Raw genomic sequence first — 22153 nt, forward strand, 5'->3', positions numbered from 1 at the left:
CAGAAGACAGGGCCTGTGCTTACAGGTGCTGAGACTCCAGGCAGCAGAGTGAGGAAACCCTGAGGGATTCGCTGTAAGTGGAAGGGTGTGGCTGAGGACAGCTGAGCCTCACTGGGGACCCTGAGAACCCTGTAGAGTGGCTGTTCTCAACCTGTAACATGCGGTCGTCATATCAGATTCATAACAGTACAAAATTACAGTTATGAAGTAGCAACAAAGTTACTTTATGGTTGGCGGCCACCACAGCATGAGGAAGGTTGAGAACCACTGTTGTAGAGCACAAAGCCACTTAGAGCTCTAAGTGTAGAGCTCTCCACTTAGAAACAGATGCTGTTCCACACCTGTCAGCCTCACTGACCAGAGGTTGCCTGTGGGGTATTTACTGTCACACCCTTGAACCTGCCTGAGGATTGTTGTGTATCCAACTGGCTTCCGTAGGTCATCTAGAGGTCAGAAAGCAGGAGGCAGATGGACTGGCAAGGCCTGGTGCCCTCTGTACTGGGAGTTGACTGGAAGATGGCCCCTGGAATTCAAATTTGGCTTAAGAGGATGAAGCCACTCACATGGTCCCCCACTTTTTAAAGTAATCATTTGAATCCTCGCCCTTGGTCCCCAGGGCCTCAAGAATATGAACTCTTTCAGCCTAGCTCTGGAAAGATATATGTATTCCTGTTCTCCTGATTTAACTTTTAAATTAATTAATTTATTCATCTTTTCACTCTCTTTCTCCTTCTTTCTCTCTCCCTTTCTCTCCACCCCCTTCTCGTGTGTGTGTGTGTGTGTGTGTGTGTGTGTGTGTGTGTGTGTGTGTGTGTGTGTACACACAGGTTCTGTGTGGTAGTCAGAGGACATCTCTTGGGAATTGGCTCTCTCTTTTGACCATGTGGGTCCTGGAGATTGAACCCAAGCTGACAGTGCTTGGTGTCAGGTGCTTTACCTGCTCAGCCATCTCTGCAGATCCACACCCCCTGATTTCTTCATGTCTGTGTGTGTGCAGAGGCCAGAGGATAATCTGGGATGCCATTCCTCAGACACCATCCACATTTTATTTATTTTTGACATTTTTGTGCTTGTGCACATGCACATACACACCTGGGCGAATGTGTTCATGCAGAAGCCAGAGGATCGGCCATCAGGCTTCCTGCTACCTTGTTCTCTACAATCCCTTGAGGCAGCGTCTCTCGCTGCACCTGGAGCTAGGCTGGCAGCCAGCAAGGCCCTGTTCTCCTCTGTCAATCTCCATGGTGTTGGGGTACAGGCATGCGTGGCCCTTTTGGCTTCTTTACTTGAACGCTTGGGATTTGAACACAGATCCTCATGCTTGTGCAGTGTATTTTTTTTTCTTTTTCCAGTTACTCTGACAAAATTCCCTGACAAAAGCAACTTAAGGGAGAAAGGACCACAGTTGCAGGGCATAGTCCATCATGGTGGGGACATCAGGGCTTCCAGAGTTTGAAGCCGCTGCTCACATCTCATCTGTTGCCAAGAGGCAGAGAGGGATGCATGCTTGCTGTTGCCCTTCTCCACTCTTACACAGTCCAGGATGGCAGCCAGGGGATGGCGCCACCCACAGTGGGCAGCTCTTCCCACCTAATTGAGGAAATGAAGATAATTCCCTCACAGGCATGCTCAGAGACTTGTTAGCAAATAACACGGAGCACCTCAAGGCAGCAGGCGAATTACCCACTGAGCCATCTCTCCAGCTTTCTCCCTCAGTTTAATCTTTTTAAAACATGTTCTTTCACTGGCCTGGGCTTGCCAAGTAGGCTAGGCAATCTGGCTGGTGAGCCTCAAGGGTCCCCTTGTCTTCCCAGTGATGCGATTATACACACCACTGTGCCCAGCTTTCAAATTTATTTTCTATTATTGTTGTTGTTGTTTGTTGTTGTTATTAAAAATGTGGCTCTGGGGATTAATCTTAGATCCTCATGCACTTCACTGACTCACCCATCTCCTCAGTTTCCCAACATTCTTTGCTTCTCTGCATTTCTTACAACTCTTGAAGCCAGCTGATCCAGCAGACCCACAGCACCAAGTCTGTAAAAGCGGCACAAATTCAATTAGATTTTAACACAAGATGAAATTCTCTTTAAAACATGAATAATTTGGAGTCTTCAACAGTCTCATCTTTGAGGACAAGAAGAAATAAAGAGAAATCTCTTCTGTCCCACCATGCAGGGAAAGATAAGCGTTCAATTTTCTCCTTCCGGGAGCTCCTGCAGCCATGGTGACAGTGACGTACTGCCTCAGGAGGGGCACTGCAGGGTGGGACTGCTGTGTTTGGGGAAAGCCCAGAAGTTTCTGTGTACATTCTTGGTGGGCCAGGCTGTCTTTAGCCTGACAGAGGAAGGTATATCCAGTCTCAAGTCCGAAGTGCTCCTAAATCTAAAACTTTTTGAATACCAACATAAGCCGACAGCTGGAAATGACCCAGCTGACCGAGACTGAAGAGACAAAGGCAGGTGATCCCTGGGGCTTACAACAACAGCAACCCCCCCCGCCAAACTAACACTCAAAGATAGACAGTGTCTGAGGAATGACACTTGAGGTTGACTCCTGACCTCCACACACATGCATGCAATTCTCACATATGAAGCCATAATATATAAAACACACACACACACACACCAGTATACTAAAGGTATTATAGAAATTTATTCAGTCTAGACCCAAGATGTGATGTATAGGAGAGAGTTAAACGTTTTCCGCTCAGGCCTGGAATAAATCCATGTGTACGTGCAGAAATTCCAGCATCTGGGAAAGCCTAAAATCTACACTACATCTGACTCCAAGCATTTGGCTAAGGGACAGTCAGCCTTTAACCCAGAGCTGAGCTGCCCTGTATTAAAATGTGTGAACCGATGCCACTTTTTGAAAAAAGGCTTATTTTTATTCAGCTGTATGTGTGTGCTCATGTGCCCATGTGTGGGTACCCACGGAGGCCAGAAGAGGGCGCTAGCTTCCCTGGAACTGGGTTTACAGACAGTTGTGACCTGACTCGTATATTCTGAGAATGGAACCCAGCTTCTCTGGAAGAGCAGTCAGTGCCCCTAACCACTGAGCAACGCACTTCTTCCATTTTTAAAACTGAAGTGACATTCTCAGAATTAACACTTATAAAGTCAGACCCTCAGACCTTGCTGTGTCCCACGGTATTAAATATTTGGCTAAAGTCTAATTCTTTATGTAATTAAACAAGCTCAGCTAGCCTGCAGATACTGCACAGAGAGATTCGGTCAGTGCCATGGCCAGTTCTGCGTACCCTACAACTCTGTGGCCTGTTCCAGATCCACCCGTTTCCCAACTGGAACAGAGAGGGTCGGGCCTGAAATCAGGTTTGTCTCAAGTTCGAGGTGTGGAGTGGAGAGATCTAAGCAGGGAAGTCTAGCCGTTCTTTTTCAAGTCGGAACTGAGTTGAGAACAAACCAAGTCTGTCAACAATTCTTTTTAGCTGTGGGTACTCACAGGTTTTGTTTGGATTTAGGATTCTTAAAAATTTCCAGACTCTCGTGCCTCACAGAGAAACCACTCTTCTGGTAACTAACATATCGAGCTCCGGTTTATCCCTGTCCTGTGAGGGAGTACCCCAGTGAGAATGAGACCAGGCAGAAGGCGGCCACTTAGTCTAACCGCGCGGACTGTGTATGAAAAGGGCAACAGAACCAGGAACGGGAAGATGGGCATTGTGGGAAATGGCTGGAATTCCCAAAGCACTCAGGAAGCTGAGGCAGGAGGATTGCTATTAGTTCAAGTTCAGCCTGGGCTACTGTCTTAGTTAGGGTCTTATTGCTGTGAACAGACACCATGACCAATGCAAGTCTTACAAAGGACAACATTTCGTTGGGTCTGGCTTACAGGTTCAGAGGTTCAGTCCACTATCACCAAGGTGGGAGCATGGTCACATCCAGGCAGGCATGGTGCAGGAGGAGCTGAGTTCTACATCTTCACTGGAAGGAAGCCAGGAACAGACTCAACATCCCTGGGCAGCTAGGAGGGGGTCTCCAAGCCCACCCTCACAGTGACACACTTCCTCCAACAAGGCCATACCTTTTAATAGTGCCGCTCCCTGGGCCAAGCACATGCAAACCATCACAGCTACCCAGCAAGATCATATCTCACAGTAATAGAAGGGAGGTTGGCTGTGAAGACATGGAAGGTGGGGGTGGTGCAGCAGTTTTAGGTCTCAGGAGCCTCCTGTGGTCATCCCCATGGAGCTAGTATGGTGCTCCTGTCCAGAGCCTCAGTCATTGGCAGATTTGTGTGTATGTGTGTGAGCATGCATGTTCCTCTGGGTACACATACAGGGGCATGCATGTGGGACAATAACAGAACAAACACAGGCTGTCGTTTCTCAGACACCTTCATGTTTGCTTGAGATAGGGTCTCTCATTAGCCTGGAACTTCAAGAAGTAGGCTGGCTGGTCAGGGAGTCTGGCGATGTTGTCGTGAACACTCACTTACCATGCCTGGCCTGTCACACGGGTTCTAGGCATTGAACTCAGGTCTGCAAACCTGCAAGGCAAGCACTTTACCAACTGAGCCATCTTTCCAGGCCATCAGCAGATTTCCCACCTGTGCTGTCACATCCCTGATCTGGGCTTAGTGTCCGTGTTGTCTCTCCTACCTGGACTCCATAGGACTCTCTCCCCAGCTTCAGCCTGAGAACGTTGTCTACAATGAGATTTTTTTTCCCTTTCTTAGCACCAAATATTATAATGCACAAGAAGAGGTGTCCCTGTGAGCTTCCAAACATGTGCTCAAGCATTTGGGAAGGAGATAATGATCTCTAAGCAGACAGGTGTGCCTCCTGTCACAAATGAGTTATTGATTTGAAGGAAATCAAATTTGCTCTCTGAAACCATCTGCCTTAGAATTGCATTGGGCGCTCCCTTCCTCTGGCTGGTTTGACCCTGTGGTGGGAGACTGAGGCTTAACCATAAACTAGAAGCCTCTTTGTCTCTCCTGGCAGAGGGAGAAGTTAGAGGACTCCCAGACACACACTTGCCTTTTGTTCTGATGTAAAAATACCTTCTGGGTGGATGGGGTGAGGTAGGGGGAAGAGTGGGGGCCCCTCTCCAGAGCACTGCTAAAGCATTTTTTGGTGTGAAAATGACCCACTGTTCTCCTTGGCTCAACATCCCTGTTGCCTTCGTCAGCCCTCAGCCGTTCCAGCTCTTCATGCCCACCCGGCAATGGTCTGTAGTTTTCAATTTAAGACCTAGAGGCACATGGGCTGGAGGTGCAAGGGCTGGCAGTGCGTGTAAGCTTGTCGTAGGCAGCCCAGTGCAAAGCACACCTGTAGTCCAGGTCTGTTCTCATCAAAATTGGTCTCTCCCAGCCATCATCTCTGTGACCTTAAGCCCTGTGCTGTGCCTTGCTTGTTACTTTGTTACTGTGTTACTTTGTTGTTCATTTCTCTGTTACTCCCTCTTCAGAAGCACCCAGGGGGCCTGATCCCAGAACTTTTGCATTGGTTGAATTTCTCCCCAGGGATTTATCCATGAATAGCACAGTATAGTTCTTGGTGAATCTCAGACTTTTTTTTTTAATGTGCGTGCGCACGCACACACACACACACACACACACACACACACACACACACACACACACACACACACACACGGGTGTATGTGCATGTATGCATGTGCGACGATGCATGCAATTGTGCATGCATGTGTTTGCATGTGCACGTGGAGGCTCCAGGTTGATGTCTGGAATCATCCTCTCTCACTGTTCAGAATCTTTCCATCAAACCCAGAGCTCACCCATGTGGCTAGTCTTGTTAGCCAGCTTACTCTGGGGATCCCTGTTTTCTGAGGCAGACCACCTCATCCACCGGACACTTAATTGGATTTCTGGGGTTCTGAACTCTGATCCTCATGATTGTAGGGTAAGAACGTACCCAGTGAGCCATCTTCCAGCCACTGTCATCTCAGCCTTGAACTCAAATCTTCTCTTGAGCTCTCCCATAACCACCCATGTGACACTGGACAAGCTAACTGGTTATCAGCTTCTGCTTTGTCTTGTAACAATTGAAAATCATCTCATGTTTGACCTGTTTACCTTTTTCTTTCCGAAGCTGCTTCCACAAGGCTGGGACAGAGAGATGCTCTGTCTGTTGTGTTTCTGTTATCTCTGTTCAGCCTGGCACAGAGAGATGCTCACTGAGTGTGTGTTTAATCCCAGAATAACGTGTTAGCTAAGGTTGTACCAGATTGTAGTCTGGGACACTTTGTGTTTGTGTATAATTGGTCTTGTGATGCTTCCTGGGGAGATGTGAGCAAATCTCTATTTGTTCAGGTAGAGCACTAAAACCAGACCAACACTGAACCCGTCCTTGAGAACCTGTGAACATATAGGGCTCGGGCTCAGTGAGGGGTTACTCATAGGAGCGTGGGTAAGGTGGTACCCACAGGAGCATGAGGGGAAAGCTATTTACAGGAACATTTTCATTTAAAAATTTCATTTTAAATTGTGTGTGTGTGTGTGTGTGTGTGTGAGAGAGAGAGAGAGAGAGAGAGAGAGAGAGAGAGAGAGAGAGAGAGAGAGAGAGAGTATATGGGTACCTGAGGAGGACAGAAGAGGGAGTCAGTTGCCCAAGTGCTTGTGAATTGCCCAACTTGGGTACTGGGTATTTTATGAGAACAATATGCATTCTTAACCACCAGGCATTTCTCCAGTCCCAAGCACTGAGGTTTTCTGTGTTTGCTCTTCAGGGCAGGGGTGGTGGTTAAAAGTGAGGTTGTGAGGAATCATCGCTAGGGGTTGCTGTATTCCTATCACTTCCCATATCAGCATCTACAGAGTAATTACTGTGTGGTCCTGGCCTGGAGTGCTGAGTCATCACCCTCTAGGAGAGAAGACGGGCAGCAGGACTCCTGGTTAGCTTCTAAGAAGGGGAGGAGTGGTGTGTCCTCTTTTTGTCTTTGACATCTGTAAGCATGCGACCCATTCTGTGCTTATGAATAATTTCGTTAAAAAGCTGAAAATGTAAACTGTCTTAGTCCTAATGAGCTGATTGCCCCAGTTCCTGAGACTTGGTTTGTTCGGGGAGGCATGGAATTGAAAAGTTCCCCTTCTCCACAGGGCTGGCTCAGCCATTAGGGAGGCAGGTGTAGACTGGAGGCTACCTTGCAGACTTGCTGAAGAGTAACTCACCTTTACTGAGGAGGAAACCTCATCTCTTCCCAAACGCAACACCTCCAAGTTAGGAGTAACTACCAGCTTGACACAGTCTAGGCTCACCTATGAAGGGCGGCTCATTTGAGGGCCTTGTTAGCATGAGGGACTGTCTTGATTGGTAACGGACAGCAGAGGCCCAGCCCCACTGTGGGCAGCACCATTCCCATGGACTCTTTAACAACCCTCTTCCCCTCCCCCTCCCCTAACTCCTCCCCCCCCCCCAAGCTGAGCCAGCAAAGTGCACTGCTCCATGGCTCTGCTTCCAACTCCTGCCCTGGCTTCCCTCAGTAATGGACTTTAACCTAAATGTATAAGCTGAAGTAAACCCTTTCTTCTCCAAATCGATATTCGTCAGATGACCGGGGCAGGGGGGAGGGACGGTTGTTTGTATTTTTTGTTTTTAAAGCATAGCAGCAGTTGGAATTAGAGCAAGATGGGGCACACACATGTAGATCGTAGTGTGTGCATGCAGGTGTGCGTGTCTATGTAAGTGCATGTATACTCATCCAATGGTGTGAGTTACTTCCCTCCTTTCTTCTAAGTTAATTTGTCTTTTCGTGACTTTTGGCTCTCTTGTTCATAAGATGGAGCTCACTGAATTACTAAATTTAAAAAACAATCCCATAGAATTTTCATCAGACCAGTCACAGGATGGTGGGGAGGGCTGCTATCTCCACACCATGGCTGCCCCGCTGGCATCTGCCATTCCACACCCTCAGCCCTTTCCCAGGTGAACCGGTGGTTTCTGTCCCCGAAAGTCTGACACTAATGCCCGTATACCACCGTCCTTACTGTTACTGTGGACGACTCCCCGCTCTGTGCTAAAGTTTCTGCTTGGTTCTTTCAGGCCCGGAGGATGGTTTTAGCTCTTTTCAATTCATCACCTGGCTGGCCGTATTGTGGGCTCACTGATTTTATAGCTTTTAAAAATGTTTTTACAAGTATATTTTGTACTAAACAATGGGTTTCATTATGGCGTTTCCATGCGTGTCCATGATATAGAGACTACATTAATCCCCCCATTACCTTCTCTCCTCTCCTTTACCTTCTGGTTTCCCTTCTTCTTCTGTAAAACCCCCAACCCCAGTCCCCACCTGCCCCCATCCCTCTCAATAAGTGTCACGTAAGAGAGCCCGAAATATTTGCCCAAGTCAGACTCACCTCACTTTCCTTGATAGTCCATTTTCTTGCAAGTGACACTTCGTTCTTTTTTACGGATGAGTAATATTCTATTGTACATGCCAGGTTTTCTTTCTACGTTCAGCTGTTGACTGACACCTAGGCTGGCTCTATCACATGACGACTGTGAGTACTGTCATCGTGAGTGCATACGGAAGTTCCCTTGTGGCCATCTGCTTGGTCTGATTGCTTTGGATGCACACTCCAGAGCCGCATAGCTGGCTCACATGTTAGTTCCGTTTCTAGGCTTTTGAGGACTCTTGGCGCCTGATTTCACGGTAACTAAGCTAATCCACATTCCTCCCAAGGGAAGTCCAGCCTCCCTTCCCAAATCCTCACCAGTATTTATGGTGATTTGTTATTAAGATATTCTGTTATCACTTTACCTAGTGACATCTCAGTGTGTCTGATTCACAGAGCATGAACGTCCGTGCTTAGTGGTTCTTGGAAGCCTGGCTTTACCACTGGGGATGAATTCTTGGCATGTCAATTAGCATCACACACTTCCTGCACGGCGTCTCCTTTCCTTCTCCATCTCTCAAACGAGGGAGGCAGGGTTGACCTTTAGAGATTAAAAACACCCAGGCCCCCTTCTTCTGCGTCTCCGCTTGCAAGGGATGGAGCCTGGGTTTGTCAGAGTCAGCCATCACCAGCAGCATGCTCATCCCTGCTTCTCTCTGTCTCTCGTGCTCTTTAAATGACTTTTAGAGAGCGTCAGGGAGCAGCCTCTGGATATGATCCGGTGCCAGGATCTCAGCTTTCCTAGATAAGATAATTGATTACTTTCTCATCTCTGTGACAAAGGAAAAGATTTATTCTGGCTTACAGTTTGAGGACATGCATGGTCCATGGCGGCGAGGAGCAGGAGGCAGCTGGTTACCCACAGGAAACAGTGTTGAATGATGTTTGGCTTACGTTCTCCTCCTGGTCAGTCAGAGTCTCTAGCCTGGGAGATGGTGTCATCCATGCTTGCATGGGTCTTTCTACCTTAATGTAGGAACTCCCTCGCAGACTTCCTTCTTCTAGAGGGCTCTAGATCCTGCCAAGGTGACAGTCAGCATTCCCACCGCGGGGCACTGCCATCCCCTCCGGCTTGGATCCTTTTATTTTGTGATACCAATTCCTTTCCCTTCCCAGTATTCCTCCCTCCATGCCAGCTTTGCTGCTGGTGTGTGTGGGGAAGAAAGGGTAGCACCTGAACATGCCGTTCGCAACTTTAGATTAGAAGCCAGTCAAGAATGGAGAAGACACACAGCTCTGCCTACAACAGCTCTTAGCCACCAGCTCTTCCCCTCGCCTGTCCCTTTCATGCCCTCTCCTTGCATCTGGCCGGCATGTCTTTTTTTTACTGGGGGGCAGGGATGCAGGGAGCCTGCAAATCTCTGATGGCAGGACACAGGGGCGATCCTTCTAGGGAGCCATCACTGTCAACTCAGAATTTTCCAGATGGCTTGCTTGGCATTTCCAGTCGCCCTAGTTGAGGTAAATATTTGGAAGAACCCCCTGCCATGTTGTTCCCCAGACGGCTAATATTTGTTTAAATTAGTAGCAGGGGTACGCGTTGATGACATTTGCAGGATAAAGGCTTGCTCGTTTGTATCGTCTGTAATTTATCAGCTCCCCTGCCACACACACTCCCTCTTCTGTCTCCCATGAGATTTATCCACTGGCGTTCCATTACAGGAAGCCCTAGTGTGTGCGTAGCCATGAGGACCCCACAGTCAGTGCAAGGAGGTGTTTGGTTTTGGTGTTGCGTTCCCCTACCCCCACTTCAAATTCACCACATGGATTTAAATGACAGCCGCTACCTAAATAACGACCTCGACCTCGTGGTTAGCCATCCACAGGGGGTGGCTCGCCCTCCTAGGTAAATACAGCATATTGACACTGCTCTGGGAAGGTGCTAAGAACTGTATAGCTGACTTCCTTTCCAAGATTTTTGTTTTTCAAGTAAAAGCATTGGGGTAGAAGGTAGTGGTTCTTGTGATTATTTATGGTCAAGATATATTTTTTAGTCAGGATCTCCATATAACCTGGACTGGCTTTGACTCTTGTTTTAAAAAGTATTTTATTTTATGTATGTATGTATATATGTATACACACACACACATATATACACACCCATGCATGTGGACATGTGTGTATGCTATGATAAGCTATGTATGTGTGTACCACATGTGTGCTTGAAGCCCATGGAGGCTAGAATAGGGCACTGGATCCATAGGGCTGAAGTTACAATTGTGGACCACCATGTGTGTACTGGGAACTGAACCCACGTCCTCTGTAACCACTGAGCCACCTCTTCTGGCCTTGAATTCTTGAGCTTCCTAAGCGATGGACTCCTTAGTTTTTGCTGGGTCTTCATTTCTACTCAAAATTTAGCAAAATAGGGGCTGGGGATTTAGCTCAGTGGTAGAGCGCTTACCTAGGAAGCGCAAGGCCCTGGGTTCGGTCCCCAGCTCCGGAAAAAAAGAACCAAAAAAAAAAAAAATTTAGCAAAATAGGGGTGGGGATACCGCTTAGTTGGTAGAGGGCTTGCTTAGCTTGTGTGAAGGACTGACCACGTCTAGGACGGTATACACTGGGCGTGGTGGCATACGCCTGTGGTTCCAGTACTCAGGAGGGGGAGGGTCAGGATTCCCAGGTAGTATTAAGTTACACAGTGAGTTTGAGGCCAGCCTGGGCTTTATGAGATTCTACTTTGAAAAACCATTAGTTTGTGTGTGTGTGTGTGTGTGTGTGTGTGCGCGTGCGCGTGTGTTTTCATTTACACATGCATGTGCATGTACATATTCTATAGTTTTGATATCTCGTAGCTGGCCATGTAAGCATTAAAGTATATTTTGGGTCTCAGCACCACTTTGATTTCATAGAAATAAGGAAGTTAGTGGCTGCTAACTTTTGTACTAAGCAACTTAACATTTTAAAAAATCAATACTCTCTTCACTGATTGAGTTTTAAATCATGTGAAGAAATGAATGCAGGCTGTGAAGCCCTCACTTGTCAGGCCTGCTCTAAGTGCCTCGTAGGCCCGATACGGCTTCATCTTCACAGGGGCTTTTAAGGGTCAATACTATTATTCCTCTTTTAAAGATCAGGAAATTGATACTTAATGAAAATGGTTAAATAACTCTCCCAAGGTCACATGGCTGAGGGAAGTATAGCTGGAGAAGTAAAACTTGTCTTCCTGGCTTCGTGGCCCAGGGGACTCCATCTTTTGTTGGTCTAGAGTAAGCCGTCCAAACAGCCAGTGTCTTTCTTCAGACTCTTAATACTTGAGCAAATTTACAGTTGTCACGGGATGAGGGAACGTTCCTCTTTCCTCTTCCACACTCCGAAGGAAGAAAAGCTGGAGGGAAAGGCCTGAGGTTTCCCACCTCTGTTTGCCATTGTACATGTGACTACTTCTAAACCACTTACAGGCTCCAACCTGGGTTTTCCTGATTATGGGCATACCAGATCCTGGGATCCTTCCCAAACTCTTTCAGCAATTCAAAGCAACCCAAAATTGTGATTTCTACCCCAGCTCCCACCCCACTCTCCATTCTCTTGTTCGTTTACAAAGCGCCTGCTTCCCTGGTCTGAGGTCCAGCCTGTGGGGACAGGGGTGGGGGTGGTGGGGTGGGGACAGGGGAGAAGGGAGACGCCTGGTGAGGATCAACCTGTGTTCTGTTACCTTGCTTCCTATTGTGCCATCAAGTTCCAGCTACAGGGTTAAGAGCACGGACTGCTCTTTTAGAGGAACTGAGTTCAATTCCCAGCAACCACATGGTGGCTCACAACCATCTGTAATGGGATCCGATGCCCTCTTCTGGTGTGTCTGAAGAGACAGTGTACTTACATACATAAAATAAATACTCTCTAAAAAACAAAGTTTCAGCTTAGGGGATTGTTGTTGGTGGTTTGTGTGTGTGTGTGTGTGTGTGTGTGTGTGTGTATCACACCTGTGTATACCTGTGTGTGAATGTACCTTTGTATGTATGTGCACCTGTATGTACCTGTGTGTACTTATGTTGTATAACTGTATGTGTATATGTGTATATGTGTATACCTATGTGTATGTACTTCTGTGTGTGTGCACCTGTGTGTATGGACTCTTGTTTGTGTATGTGTATACATTTACTTATGTGTATGTACCTCTTTGTGTGTGCACCTGTGTGTACCTGCATGTATGTACTCTTGTTTGTACCTTTGTGTGAATGCTCCTGTGTGTGTACCTGTATACATACCACAGATAGAGAAAAGTACCCGGACTTCCTGCTTCATCAGTGTGACCCACTCCCTTCAGAGTCTCTCACTGAACCTAGGCCTTGATCTTTTTTGGGCAGCCTGACCGGCCAGCAAGTCCTAGCAGCCATCCCAGCTCTTCACTGCAGCCCTGGGGCCGTAGGCACACCGTTCTACACAGACTCCTTGTGTGGTAGGGAGCCGAACTCAGGCTCTCTGCTCACAAAGCAAGCTTTCTTACACACGTGGGTATCCCCTCAGTCCCGGGACATCTGTTTGTGCTAAGACCAGCTTGTCTTTACTTTTTTGACATTTTCCAACTCTATTCTCAAATTAACATCTTGTTATATCCCCCCCCCCTTTTTTTTTGAGGCAGCCTTATGTAGCTTAGGCTGGGTTTGAACTTTCTATGTAGGTGAGGGTGACCCTGAACTTCTGATCTTCCTGCTTGTACCGTCTAAGTGCTGGCATTACACGTGTGCACCACCATGCCTGGTGCACGTGGTGTGGGGAGATCAAACCCGGGATTTTGAGCATGCTCGGTAAGCACCCTGCCAACCCAGCCTGCCCCCCTCCCAGCCTCCAGAACTGCATTCTTTTTAAAGTGTACGTGTGAATGTTCTGATCTGTGTGTTTTGTCCGTTAAGATTTATTTTTATGTATGTATGCGTGTGTACATGTGTCTGTATAAATACATGCCACAAGCGTGCAGATGCTCACGGAGGCCAGAACAGAGCATTGGGTCCCCCTGGAGCTGGAGTTACAGGCAGCTATGGAGCGAGCGGGTGCTGTGACCCAAACTGGGGTCTTCTAGACGAGCAGCAAAGGCTCCCAGCCGCTGATGCATCTCTCCTGTCCCTGTCTGTGTGTCTTCTAACACCAGCCACCTCGTGCCTCTCATTGACCTTCCCCAGTAGGGATACTGCTAAGCACGTAGTAGGTATTCAGTAAGTACTTAATTGCTAATTATACCACGGGATGTGGCATGTCACCCACATGCCTTTCTTTTCCTCAGGCTAAACGATGCATAGGTTGGGTAGCAAGAACGTAGCTGTCCCATGGAATTCAAAATTTGCAAACAGGCAGATCCCTTCCCCCAGTTCGAAGTGAAGGCAAGCAAGCTGTGGAACCAAACCTCCTGCCTTCTGTGCTCTCCCCATCGCGTCTGGCTCTTTATAAATAAGTCTCTACTTGATTGGTGTGTGGATCTTTAAAAAAAATATTTGGGGGGCGGTTAAAAGGAATTCTTTTGAATAATAGTGAGAACGATTCTTGGATTTCCACAAGAACTTGGCACAGGGCTGCTGCATCTTGCTTCTTACAATTAACTGTACAGCTCAGAGTTTTTCTCAAGGTCAATGGCTAGAGGTCTTCTTCAGCATCCTCTCCCTGCTCAGTGGTATTTCATTATGTAACATACCTCACACTGTTGACAGCCTCCGCCATGAAATACTCCGCTGCAGTCATTAATTGAGGACGCAGCGTTCCTCCGGCATGCAGGTCTGACTGGAGGACGGATTCCAGGGATTGTAGTGGCTCAGAGAGGATGCTGGGAGCAGATCTGCTGCCATCAGGCTCCATTGATGACTGTGTGCTCGAACTCTGGAATGTTGAAGCTGATGGCTGAAGCACGCCTTTTAAACTTCGTTTGGGCTCACCTTTTTTCCGGTGCACACAGTGGGACCTACTCCTTGGTCCGGTTTAAGGGTCATTCATCGTTCTGTTTTGAGGAACTTGCTTCTTTGCTTGGCTCATTTAATGAACGTTTACAGCTTTACTTTCCCCTTGACTTTATGGTGGTGATGGTGGTGATTTTTACCTTTAGGTAGCCAAATTTACCAGGGCCTTTCTTTCATAGTCTTGCCTGCATGCTGCCTTCCGTGAAGGCCTCTCATTCTTCTTCCTTCGAAACCCCTTTGATTTATTTGGAGCCTTTCCTCTGAGAGACGAATCCAGGTTTGTTCTTCAGACTGGCTGTCAAGTTCGTCTTCATTAAATTGAAACACAATCTTCACTACCGATTAGTAATTTGAATTCCGCTAGTATTCAAATGATTATATTTTGATATATTCAAATTGCAACCATAGTACTATAGGGGTATATAGAGGTGGGGCGTAAAGACTATAGGGTGAAACATAAGCTTTGGCTAACATATGAAATAAAGAACTTAGTTCAACATTTATTAAGCACTTAAAATCATTGTTCACGGGGCTGGAGAGATGGCTCAGGGTTAAGAGCACTGACTGCTCTTCCAGAGGTCCTGAGTTCAAATCCCAGCAACCACATGGTGGCTCACAACCATCTGTAATGAGATCTGATGCCCTCTTCTGGTGTATCTGAGGACAGCTACAGTGTACTCGTATATAATAAATAAATAAATCTTTAAAAATAAATCACTGTTCACCAGGTTTTGGGATATGGAGACGATGAAGAGAGAATCTCTGACCCAGGCAATCAATGCCTTTGGTAAGCAGACAGGAACTGCTAGGGAGCGAGCTTGGTGAGCGAGCTAGGGAGTTGCTTCCCAGACCAGACAACATTAAACCCAGTGTTAGGGTTCCATGGAGGGGATCATTCTGGAGGGGAACGGCTTCCAGAAGGAGGAAGCCATGAGGGTAGAGGCAGAGGTTCTGAGCCTATGGCACTTGGGAGATGGCTCTCCATGACCATAGCAAAGGACAGGAGACATTAGAGATGAACAGGGTAAGTCAGCAGGGGTGTATCATTCACTTCTTATCCGTGGCTATCCTGGAAGTCACTGTGTAGACCCAGGCTAGCCTTCTGAGTGCTGGGGTTAAAGGTTTGGACCACCGCTACCCCTGACATTTTCTTTAATTGGGTCCTCATGGGTTTCAGACGCAGTGCAGGTAGACCTCCCCCACGCCTACGTCCTTTTAAACAGATCGGGGGGGAATCCGAGAGCCCACACGTGTGAAAGGCAACAGTCACGTTCTGTGGGCCATTTGCTGAGTTTTGATGCCTGTTGCTTGTTCTAGACTACTCCAGGCTCCCGCAGCCGAAGCCTCACTTTGCTCCCCCATGGAACACCCAGTTCTGCGTCTCCCTGTAGCCAGAGACATCTCAGTGCGGGCGCCCCCGGTGTTGTCTCAGTCACGCGTCACAAGTCGCCTGCAGCTGCCCGAAGAGCCAAGAGTCAGTATTCCGGCCAGCTTCACGAAGTCAGAGAGGTAGGCCTTGCTCTTCCTGGGTTATATGCCCACTCACCTCCTGGGAGTTGGGGACTGTGGCTATGGCCCTAGTGGCACCTCTTCCTTCTGACCCTGCACAGAGCAGAAACACTCTCCCAGCCACCTGCTTGCAGCTATTTTTCCCACATGATAAGATAATTATGGTCACTGCCGTTTCCGGAGGTTAAGTCATTAGGAGACCTCGATCCTAGCTCAGAAAGCAGAGAAGCCCATGGTAAAATGGGCTGGGAAGGAGCATTGTTGATTAAAGACTCCTGCTCAGAGCTAGGATGAGACCCACGTGTGGAGAAGCCCTAAAGCATCACGGAAATGGTTGACCCTCGGGAATGGTGGTCCTGATGCTGACTTTGTTCTCCTTGGGAAGCTCCTGCCTCCTCCTTCACTTTGTGGTTCTGAGCCCCACTCTGCAGTCGTTAGAAGGGAATAAACATTAAAGCCACTGTTGCCAGCCTTGTGGGAGTCCCGAGCTCACTTGGAAGCTATGCAGTGAGAGAGACACCAGAGTTTGCTGGGTTTTGCTTTTGAGACAGGGACTCATGTAGTCCAGGCCATATTAGGTGAGGTTGACCTGGAACCTCTGATCTGTCTTCTGCCTCTGCCTCGAAGTGCTTGGCCATGCTCAGTTTTGCACAGTGCTGGGGATGAAACCCAACACTCTCTATAGCCTAGGCAAGCACTTGACCAACTGAATACATCTCAGCCCCAAAGCTGTTTTATGTCTTCTCGTGAGAGGCCCCCAGGAAGCCATGAGACCGTTGGTATTCTTGTCCTCCTTCCCGACCATCAGGACAGCGGACTGTGTTAGAGTGGGGTAGGTCCTGGTTGCCTGACTTCTGTCAGATGCTGAGAACTGCTGCCCGGAGCTCTCTGGTCCTGCCCAGTTTGCTGTCCCCTCCCCTGCTGTGACTGCAAAGCCCTTGTCCTGGCTCCTGGAAGGATGACCCTCATAGACATTTGAGGCAGGATTGGTGCTTTACTTTTTACACGTCAGAAGCCAGGCAGTATTCTGATCTCAGACTGCCTCGGTCTGATTCTGGTCAAGAATTTGCCTCAGGCCTGATGCGCCTATATTCCCATATGGCCTCCAAAGAGGAATGTATGGAGTTGGAATTCTATTTTAACATATTCAGATGTCTTTCATGTGTATGGGTATTTTGCTTATGCATATGTATTGCAGTATGCATGTGCATACATGATGTGCAGTATGCGTGTACATACATGATGTGCAGTATGCGTGTGCATACATGGGCTTATAGACATAAGCCTCTACGTCTGGTTTGTTTGGTGCTGGAGATGGAACCCAGGGCTTCATGCATGCTGGCCAAGCACTCTCCCAACAGAGTAGCACCCCCAGACTGCCTCAACATGGTTTTTATTTATGATAGAAAAAAAATTTTTTTGGATGGAGTTTGAACCAAGGGCTTCCATGGGCTAGACCCGCACTTACCACTGAGCTAGACCCTCCGACCTTAGGCTGGAGAATGTTTAAGGCAGGCTCCACATTGTATCATTTCCTCACTGACAGTGAATCTGTCAGTATCACCCTAGTTAGAATTCTTTTTTTTTATTAAAGATTTATTTATTGTATATGAGTACACTGTAGCTGTCTTCAGACACACCAGAACAGGGAATCAAATCTCATTACAGATGGTTGTGAGCCACCATGTGGTTGCTGGGATTTGAACTCAGGACCTCAGGGAGAGCAGTCAGTGCTCTTAACCACTGAGCCATCTCTCCAGCCCCCCCTAGTTAGAATTCTTGTACAGTGTGTATGTTAGCTATGTTTTTAGTGGCTGGGATTAAAATACTACAACCAAAAGAAAATTATAGAAGGCTCTTATTTTGGCTTAGGGTTTCATAGGGCTAGAATTTATAATGGCCTGAAAGGCAAGACTCAGGGTGGCAGGACCAGGAAGCTAGCTGATCACAGTTTTACCTACACATAGGAAGTGGAGAGAATCGGGGATGGAGAGGGGGACTGCAGCAGAGGGAGGGAAGATCTCTCTGTCTCTGTCTCCCTCTGTGTCTCTGTCTCTGTTTCTCTCTCTCTCTCTCTCTGTGTGTGTGTGTGTGTGTGTGTGTGTGTGTGAGAGAGAGAGAGAGAGAGAGAGAGAGAGAGAGAGAGAGAGAGAGAGAAAGGTAGGGAAGATGAGAAGAGAGGAAAGAGAAGGAGGGAGACAGGCAGTGGTGGTGCACACCCTTTAGTCTCAGTACTTGGGAGGCAGAGGCAGGTGGATCTCTGAGTTGGAGGCCAGCCTGGTCTAAATAAGAGAACTCCAAGACAGCCAGGGCTACACAGTGAAACTCTGTCATGAAAATCCAAAAGAGGAGGAGGAAGAAGAGGAGGAGGAGAGGAAAGGGGAAGGGGAGACAGGAGAGGCAGGATTATAAGCTCTCAGAACATCCTCAGTGATGTCCTTCCTCCTGCAAGATCTAAAAGTTCCGTAACCTCCCACCCAGCACCACAGTGATGGACCAAACGTTTAAGTTCATGACTGTATGAGAGGCATTTCTCATCCAAACCACCACAGCGTTTATGGCAATGCCACTATTACCATATATTTCTGTAGACCTCATTGCAAAGTATCTTACAAGTCATTTGAAGCTGTAACCTTGCAGCCGGGGTTGGGACCGTGGCACATGCCTGTAATCTTAGCTCTTGGGAAGTTCAAGCAGAAAGGTAATAGATAACAATCCAGTTTGAGTAACATGGTGAGAACTCGCCTCAAAATAAAATAAATGAATGGGTAATAAATAGGGCACAATTTAAATTTCAGGCGAAACACCCTCATAGCCGTTCCTGTTTGGTTTTTATGACCTGGGTGGCAGGGTGTGTCTCATTTCATTGCTTTTGCACATGATGGTCTTGTTTGCCAAAAATTCAGTTTAGAAAATAAAGATTTAATTTTAATTGTGTGTGCATGCGTTGTGTGTGTGTGTGTGCGTGCATGTGTACGCATGCGGGTGCACACGCACTTGTGCATATAGGAAGTCGGTGCCAGAATGAGACCAGAAGGCATCTGATCAGAATCTCGAGTTATAGGGGGTTGTGCTGGGAACGAAACTCAGGTCTTCTGGAAGAACAGAGGACCTGAGCCACTCATAATGACTGAGCCAGTTCCTCCCATCCCAAAATTGATTTTAACAAGACCGAGCTTATGGCTACAATGCCAGCATTCAGGAGGATGAATCAGGAGCACTACCATGGCTCAGGGACACGGTGAGTACCAGCCAAACTAGGGATACAGAGCGAGACCCTGCCTCAGAATGCAAACACAAAGCTAGCCAAGATGGCTGAGGTATAAATGCTAATTCTGGCAGCTGAGAAAGCTTTAGAGCGTGGAGGGCTCCAGGACAAGTTTGTAAGCTCCAGTTCCTGGCAGTCATGGCTGCCATTACTCCTGGCTGGAGAGGAGACCATTCTATAGCATCTGCTGGGCTTCCGTGCCATCAAGTCCACCTTGAAAACTATCCAAGAGCACCTTGGTCACGAATTCTCCACTCTAAAGGCCTGTGCTGTTTAAATTACACTGAGTCCATCTCTGATGTAGCTAGAAGAAAATGGAATAACGTTTTAACCCAGCCATACAGGGAAGATAAACTTCTGACCACTGAAGCAATGGGGAGAAAATGGTCACACACAAGTGCCTGAACAGCCGAAGAATAAAAGAAAAATACCCAGCCAAAGGCAATGGAATAAATATTAAATGGAATGTCACAGTGAAGGTGAAAATAATGGGGTAGTTTAAAAGATTAAGTGGTTATAATCTAAAATATAAATTGAAATACCAGAGGTCAGAGCCCAGCGTCTCCATAGGATGGTGTTAGAGACGGGCGTGTGTGTTTCAAGATGTGAAGTTGCCATAAATGGCAGGTATGTTCTCAACAACAAACTGAGACAGGAAAAGGAAGCTGACTTTACTGAGGAAGTGTTTACTGCCCTAGTGGGCGGGATGAATCTGGAAGAGAGTGGGGCCTAAAACAGGCCGACTAAATTCCCATGCAGAAGCCAACTTTTCTCAGAGCATCGGACAACTTGTACTCTGAGGGTGAATCAAGCCGTTCAATTGCAAGGACAAACCACATGTGGCAGATGCACAGGTTTTCAAAGAGGCCCACGAACAGCTGGAGTTTATAAACTCCTATCTGCTACATCTGGGAGGAGCACAGAAGCAGATCCCAAGAACAATCCTGTGTGTTGAAGAAGCTGAGGACTCCCTCTCGTCTTGTTTTCTCACGAGCACTCTGAGCTCCCCTCCCTGGACTACATTCTCGGATTGCATTCTGACAAGGAGGTTTTCAGAACCACCGTGGGTTGGGACAGTCAGACAGGGTGGTCGGGTTTTGTGGCATGTTGTATCAGGCAGTATGTAAACCTGCGATTAATAAAGGCTGAGGAGAAAGCTTAATCAGTGGGGTGCTTGCCAGGGGATCTGAGTTTGATCTCCAGGACCCACGTAAAAATGCCAGGTATGGTGACATGTGCCTGCGATTCTGGAGCTGGGGGACAGATGTAGGTGGGTTCCGGGGGGATTGCTGGCCGGCCAGGCTAGCAACATCAGTGAGCCACAGTGCTAAAAACCAAGGTGGAGAAGCAGTTGAGGAACACATCTGGATGTCACCCTCTGTGCTCCACTTGGACCCTCCCAGGGGAGTCTCCTCCTCTAGCTGGGAACTGTATGAATTACATCTATGAAGTTGGGGGCAGGAAGAAGTTTATCAGGACAGATCTAATTTTAATTTAAGACATATGTCATGTTAGAACATGGTGTACACAGATAAACAAATAATTTCAAATCAAGAAAACCATGGTAAGAGTAAGTAGATAACATTTAAGATACTGAGTTGCCAGACAGCAGTGTAGGATAAAAGCCATGCCCACGTTACCACATGGACAGGAGCATGTGAAGTAGTCGGAAAACATGTGAGTGTTATATCCTGGGCCTGTCTGACTGAACTGCACGTGTTGTTTAAACTGGTTCTGAGAATCCTGGATTTTACTTGCAATGTAAAATCTAGAAATGGAATTTTGGCAGTCCCATATTTCTGCAGCCTCATCTGATTCTCTGGTCTGGCCTCACACACCTCACACACATTGTATCCACATGCAATAAGAAGTAAAAAGACAGTATAAAACAAGGTAAAGATGTTTCACTAACAATGTAAATATTGATAATATGGAAACATATATAATATATAATATAAAGTATCATATACACATATACATTCACATACTATATATATACATAACCTTTTTTGGTGTGTGTGTGTGTGTGTGTGTGTGTGTGTGTGTGTGTGTGTGTGTGACTCTGCCTTGCTATGTAGCTGTTGCTTGGCAAGCACTCTCTTAAGAGAACTAGACTGGCCACAAGCTCACAGCAATCCCCCTGCCTCTTTCTCTGTAGTGCTAGGATTACACGTGTGTACCACTGCACCCAGTTTTCCGTTTTTCCGTTGAAGGCTGAGTCTTATTTCCGGTGTCTTATGGGCACAGTGTGGTAACTGGGTATGCTGGCCGATCAGGTTTCCCCCTGACGCCTCTACACAGCTGATAGAATTCTCCAACAATGGAAAGTGGAGTCCTGGACGGGTTGCCAAGGTAACCTGATCATCTCTGAGAGTAGACCCCTGGCGAAGGTGCTGGGGTTGTCAGGTGTTCCTTGGGCCTTCTCTGACTGCTCATGTTGGTGAGTGTCTAGTCACATGACTGTGATGAGGAGAAAGGGGTGCTGGTGTAGACCCCTGCACATGACCCTGGAGGTGTTTTATTAGTAGAACCTAATGTTTCTCTAAAACTTGGTGCAGCTCCTTGGTTACTAAGCATGCGATGATGGAAACATATGATATCGTATTTTTTAAAGCTTTATTTATTTATTATTTATTTATTTATATATGTTTTGCCTGCACCCATGTAATGTATACATGTGTACCACATGCCCATGGAAGCCACACGAAGCTCTGGGCTCTGCTGGAACTGGAGCTACAGATGATCATGAGCCACCACGTGGGTGCTGGGAATTGAACTTGAGTCCTCTTCAAAGAGCAGCCGGTGCGCTGGACTGCTGAGCTGTCTCTGCAGCCCATCACTGTATATATGTTTAGTATTGAGGCTGGGAGAGTGTAAGAGACGGCTGAGCAGTTGGGAATTTGCTTTACAATTATGAAGACTGGGCTTCAGATCCCAGCACCCATGGAACAAGTCAGGCATGTCTGTAACAGCGACTCTGAGGGCGCAGAGGCAGGAGGATCCTGGGACTTGCTGATGTACAGCCTCTCCAAGAAAAGTGTGACCTCCAGACGCTAGGAGAGACCCTGCCTCAAGGGAACAAGGTGGGGTGCCATAGAGGAAGACACCT

General features: G+C 47.4%; 1 protein-coding gene across 12 annotated transcripts in view; it reads left to right on the forward strand.

Moving 5' to 3' along the window:
• Positions 1-22153, forward strand: part of Osbpl10 (oxysterol binding protein-like 10) — a 260005-nt gene that overhangs the window by 121534 nt on the left and 116318 nt on the right. For 9 of the 12 annotated variants that reach the window (XM_063265640.1, XM_063265649.1, XM_063265648.1 and 6 more), the window contains one exon: positions 15585-15776. The exons of 1 other annotated variant lie outside the window; for it this stretch is intronic. In XM_063265640.1, coding sequence (XP_063121710.1) covers positions 15585-15776 — 192 coding nt within the window. Of the gene's footprint in view, positions 1-15584; positions 15777-21387; positions 21485-22153 lie in introns of those variants that run through there. 2 more of the 12 variants (XM_063265645.1, XM_063265646.1) reach the window with 2 other exon arrangements.

Source organism: Rattus norvegicus, chromosome 8 (genome assembly GCF_036323735.1).
Source record: "Rattus norvegicus strain BN/NHsdMcwi chromosome 8, GRCr8, whole genome shotgun sequence".
NCBI classification, from domain to species: domain Eukaryota; kingdom Metazoa; phylum Chordata; class Mammalia; order Rodentia; family Muridae; genus Rattus; species Rattus norvegicus.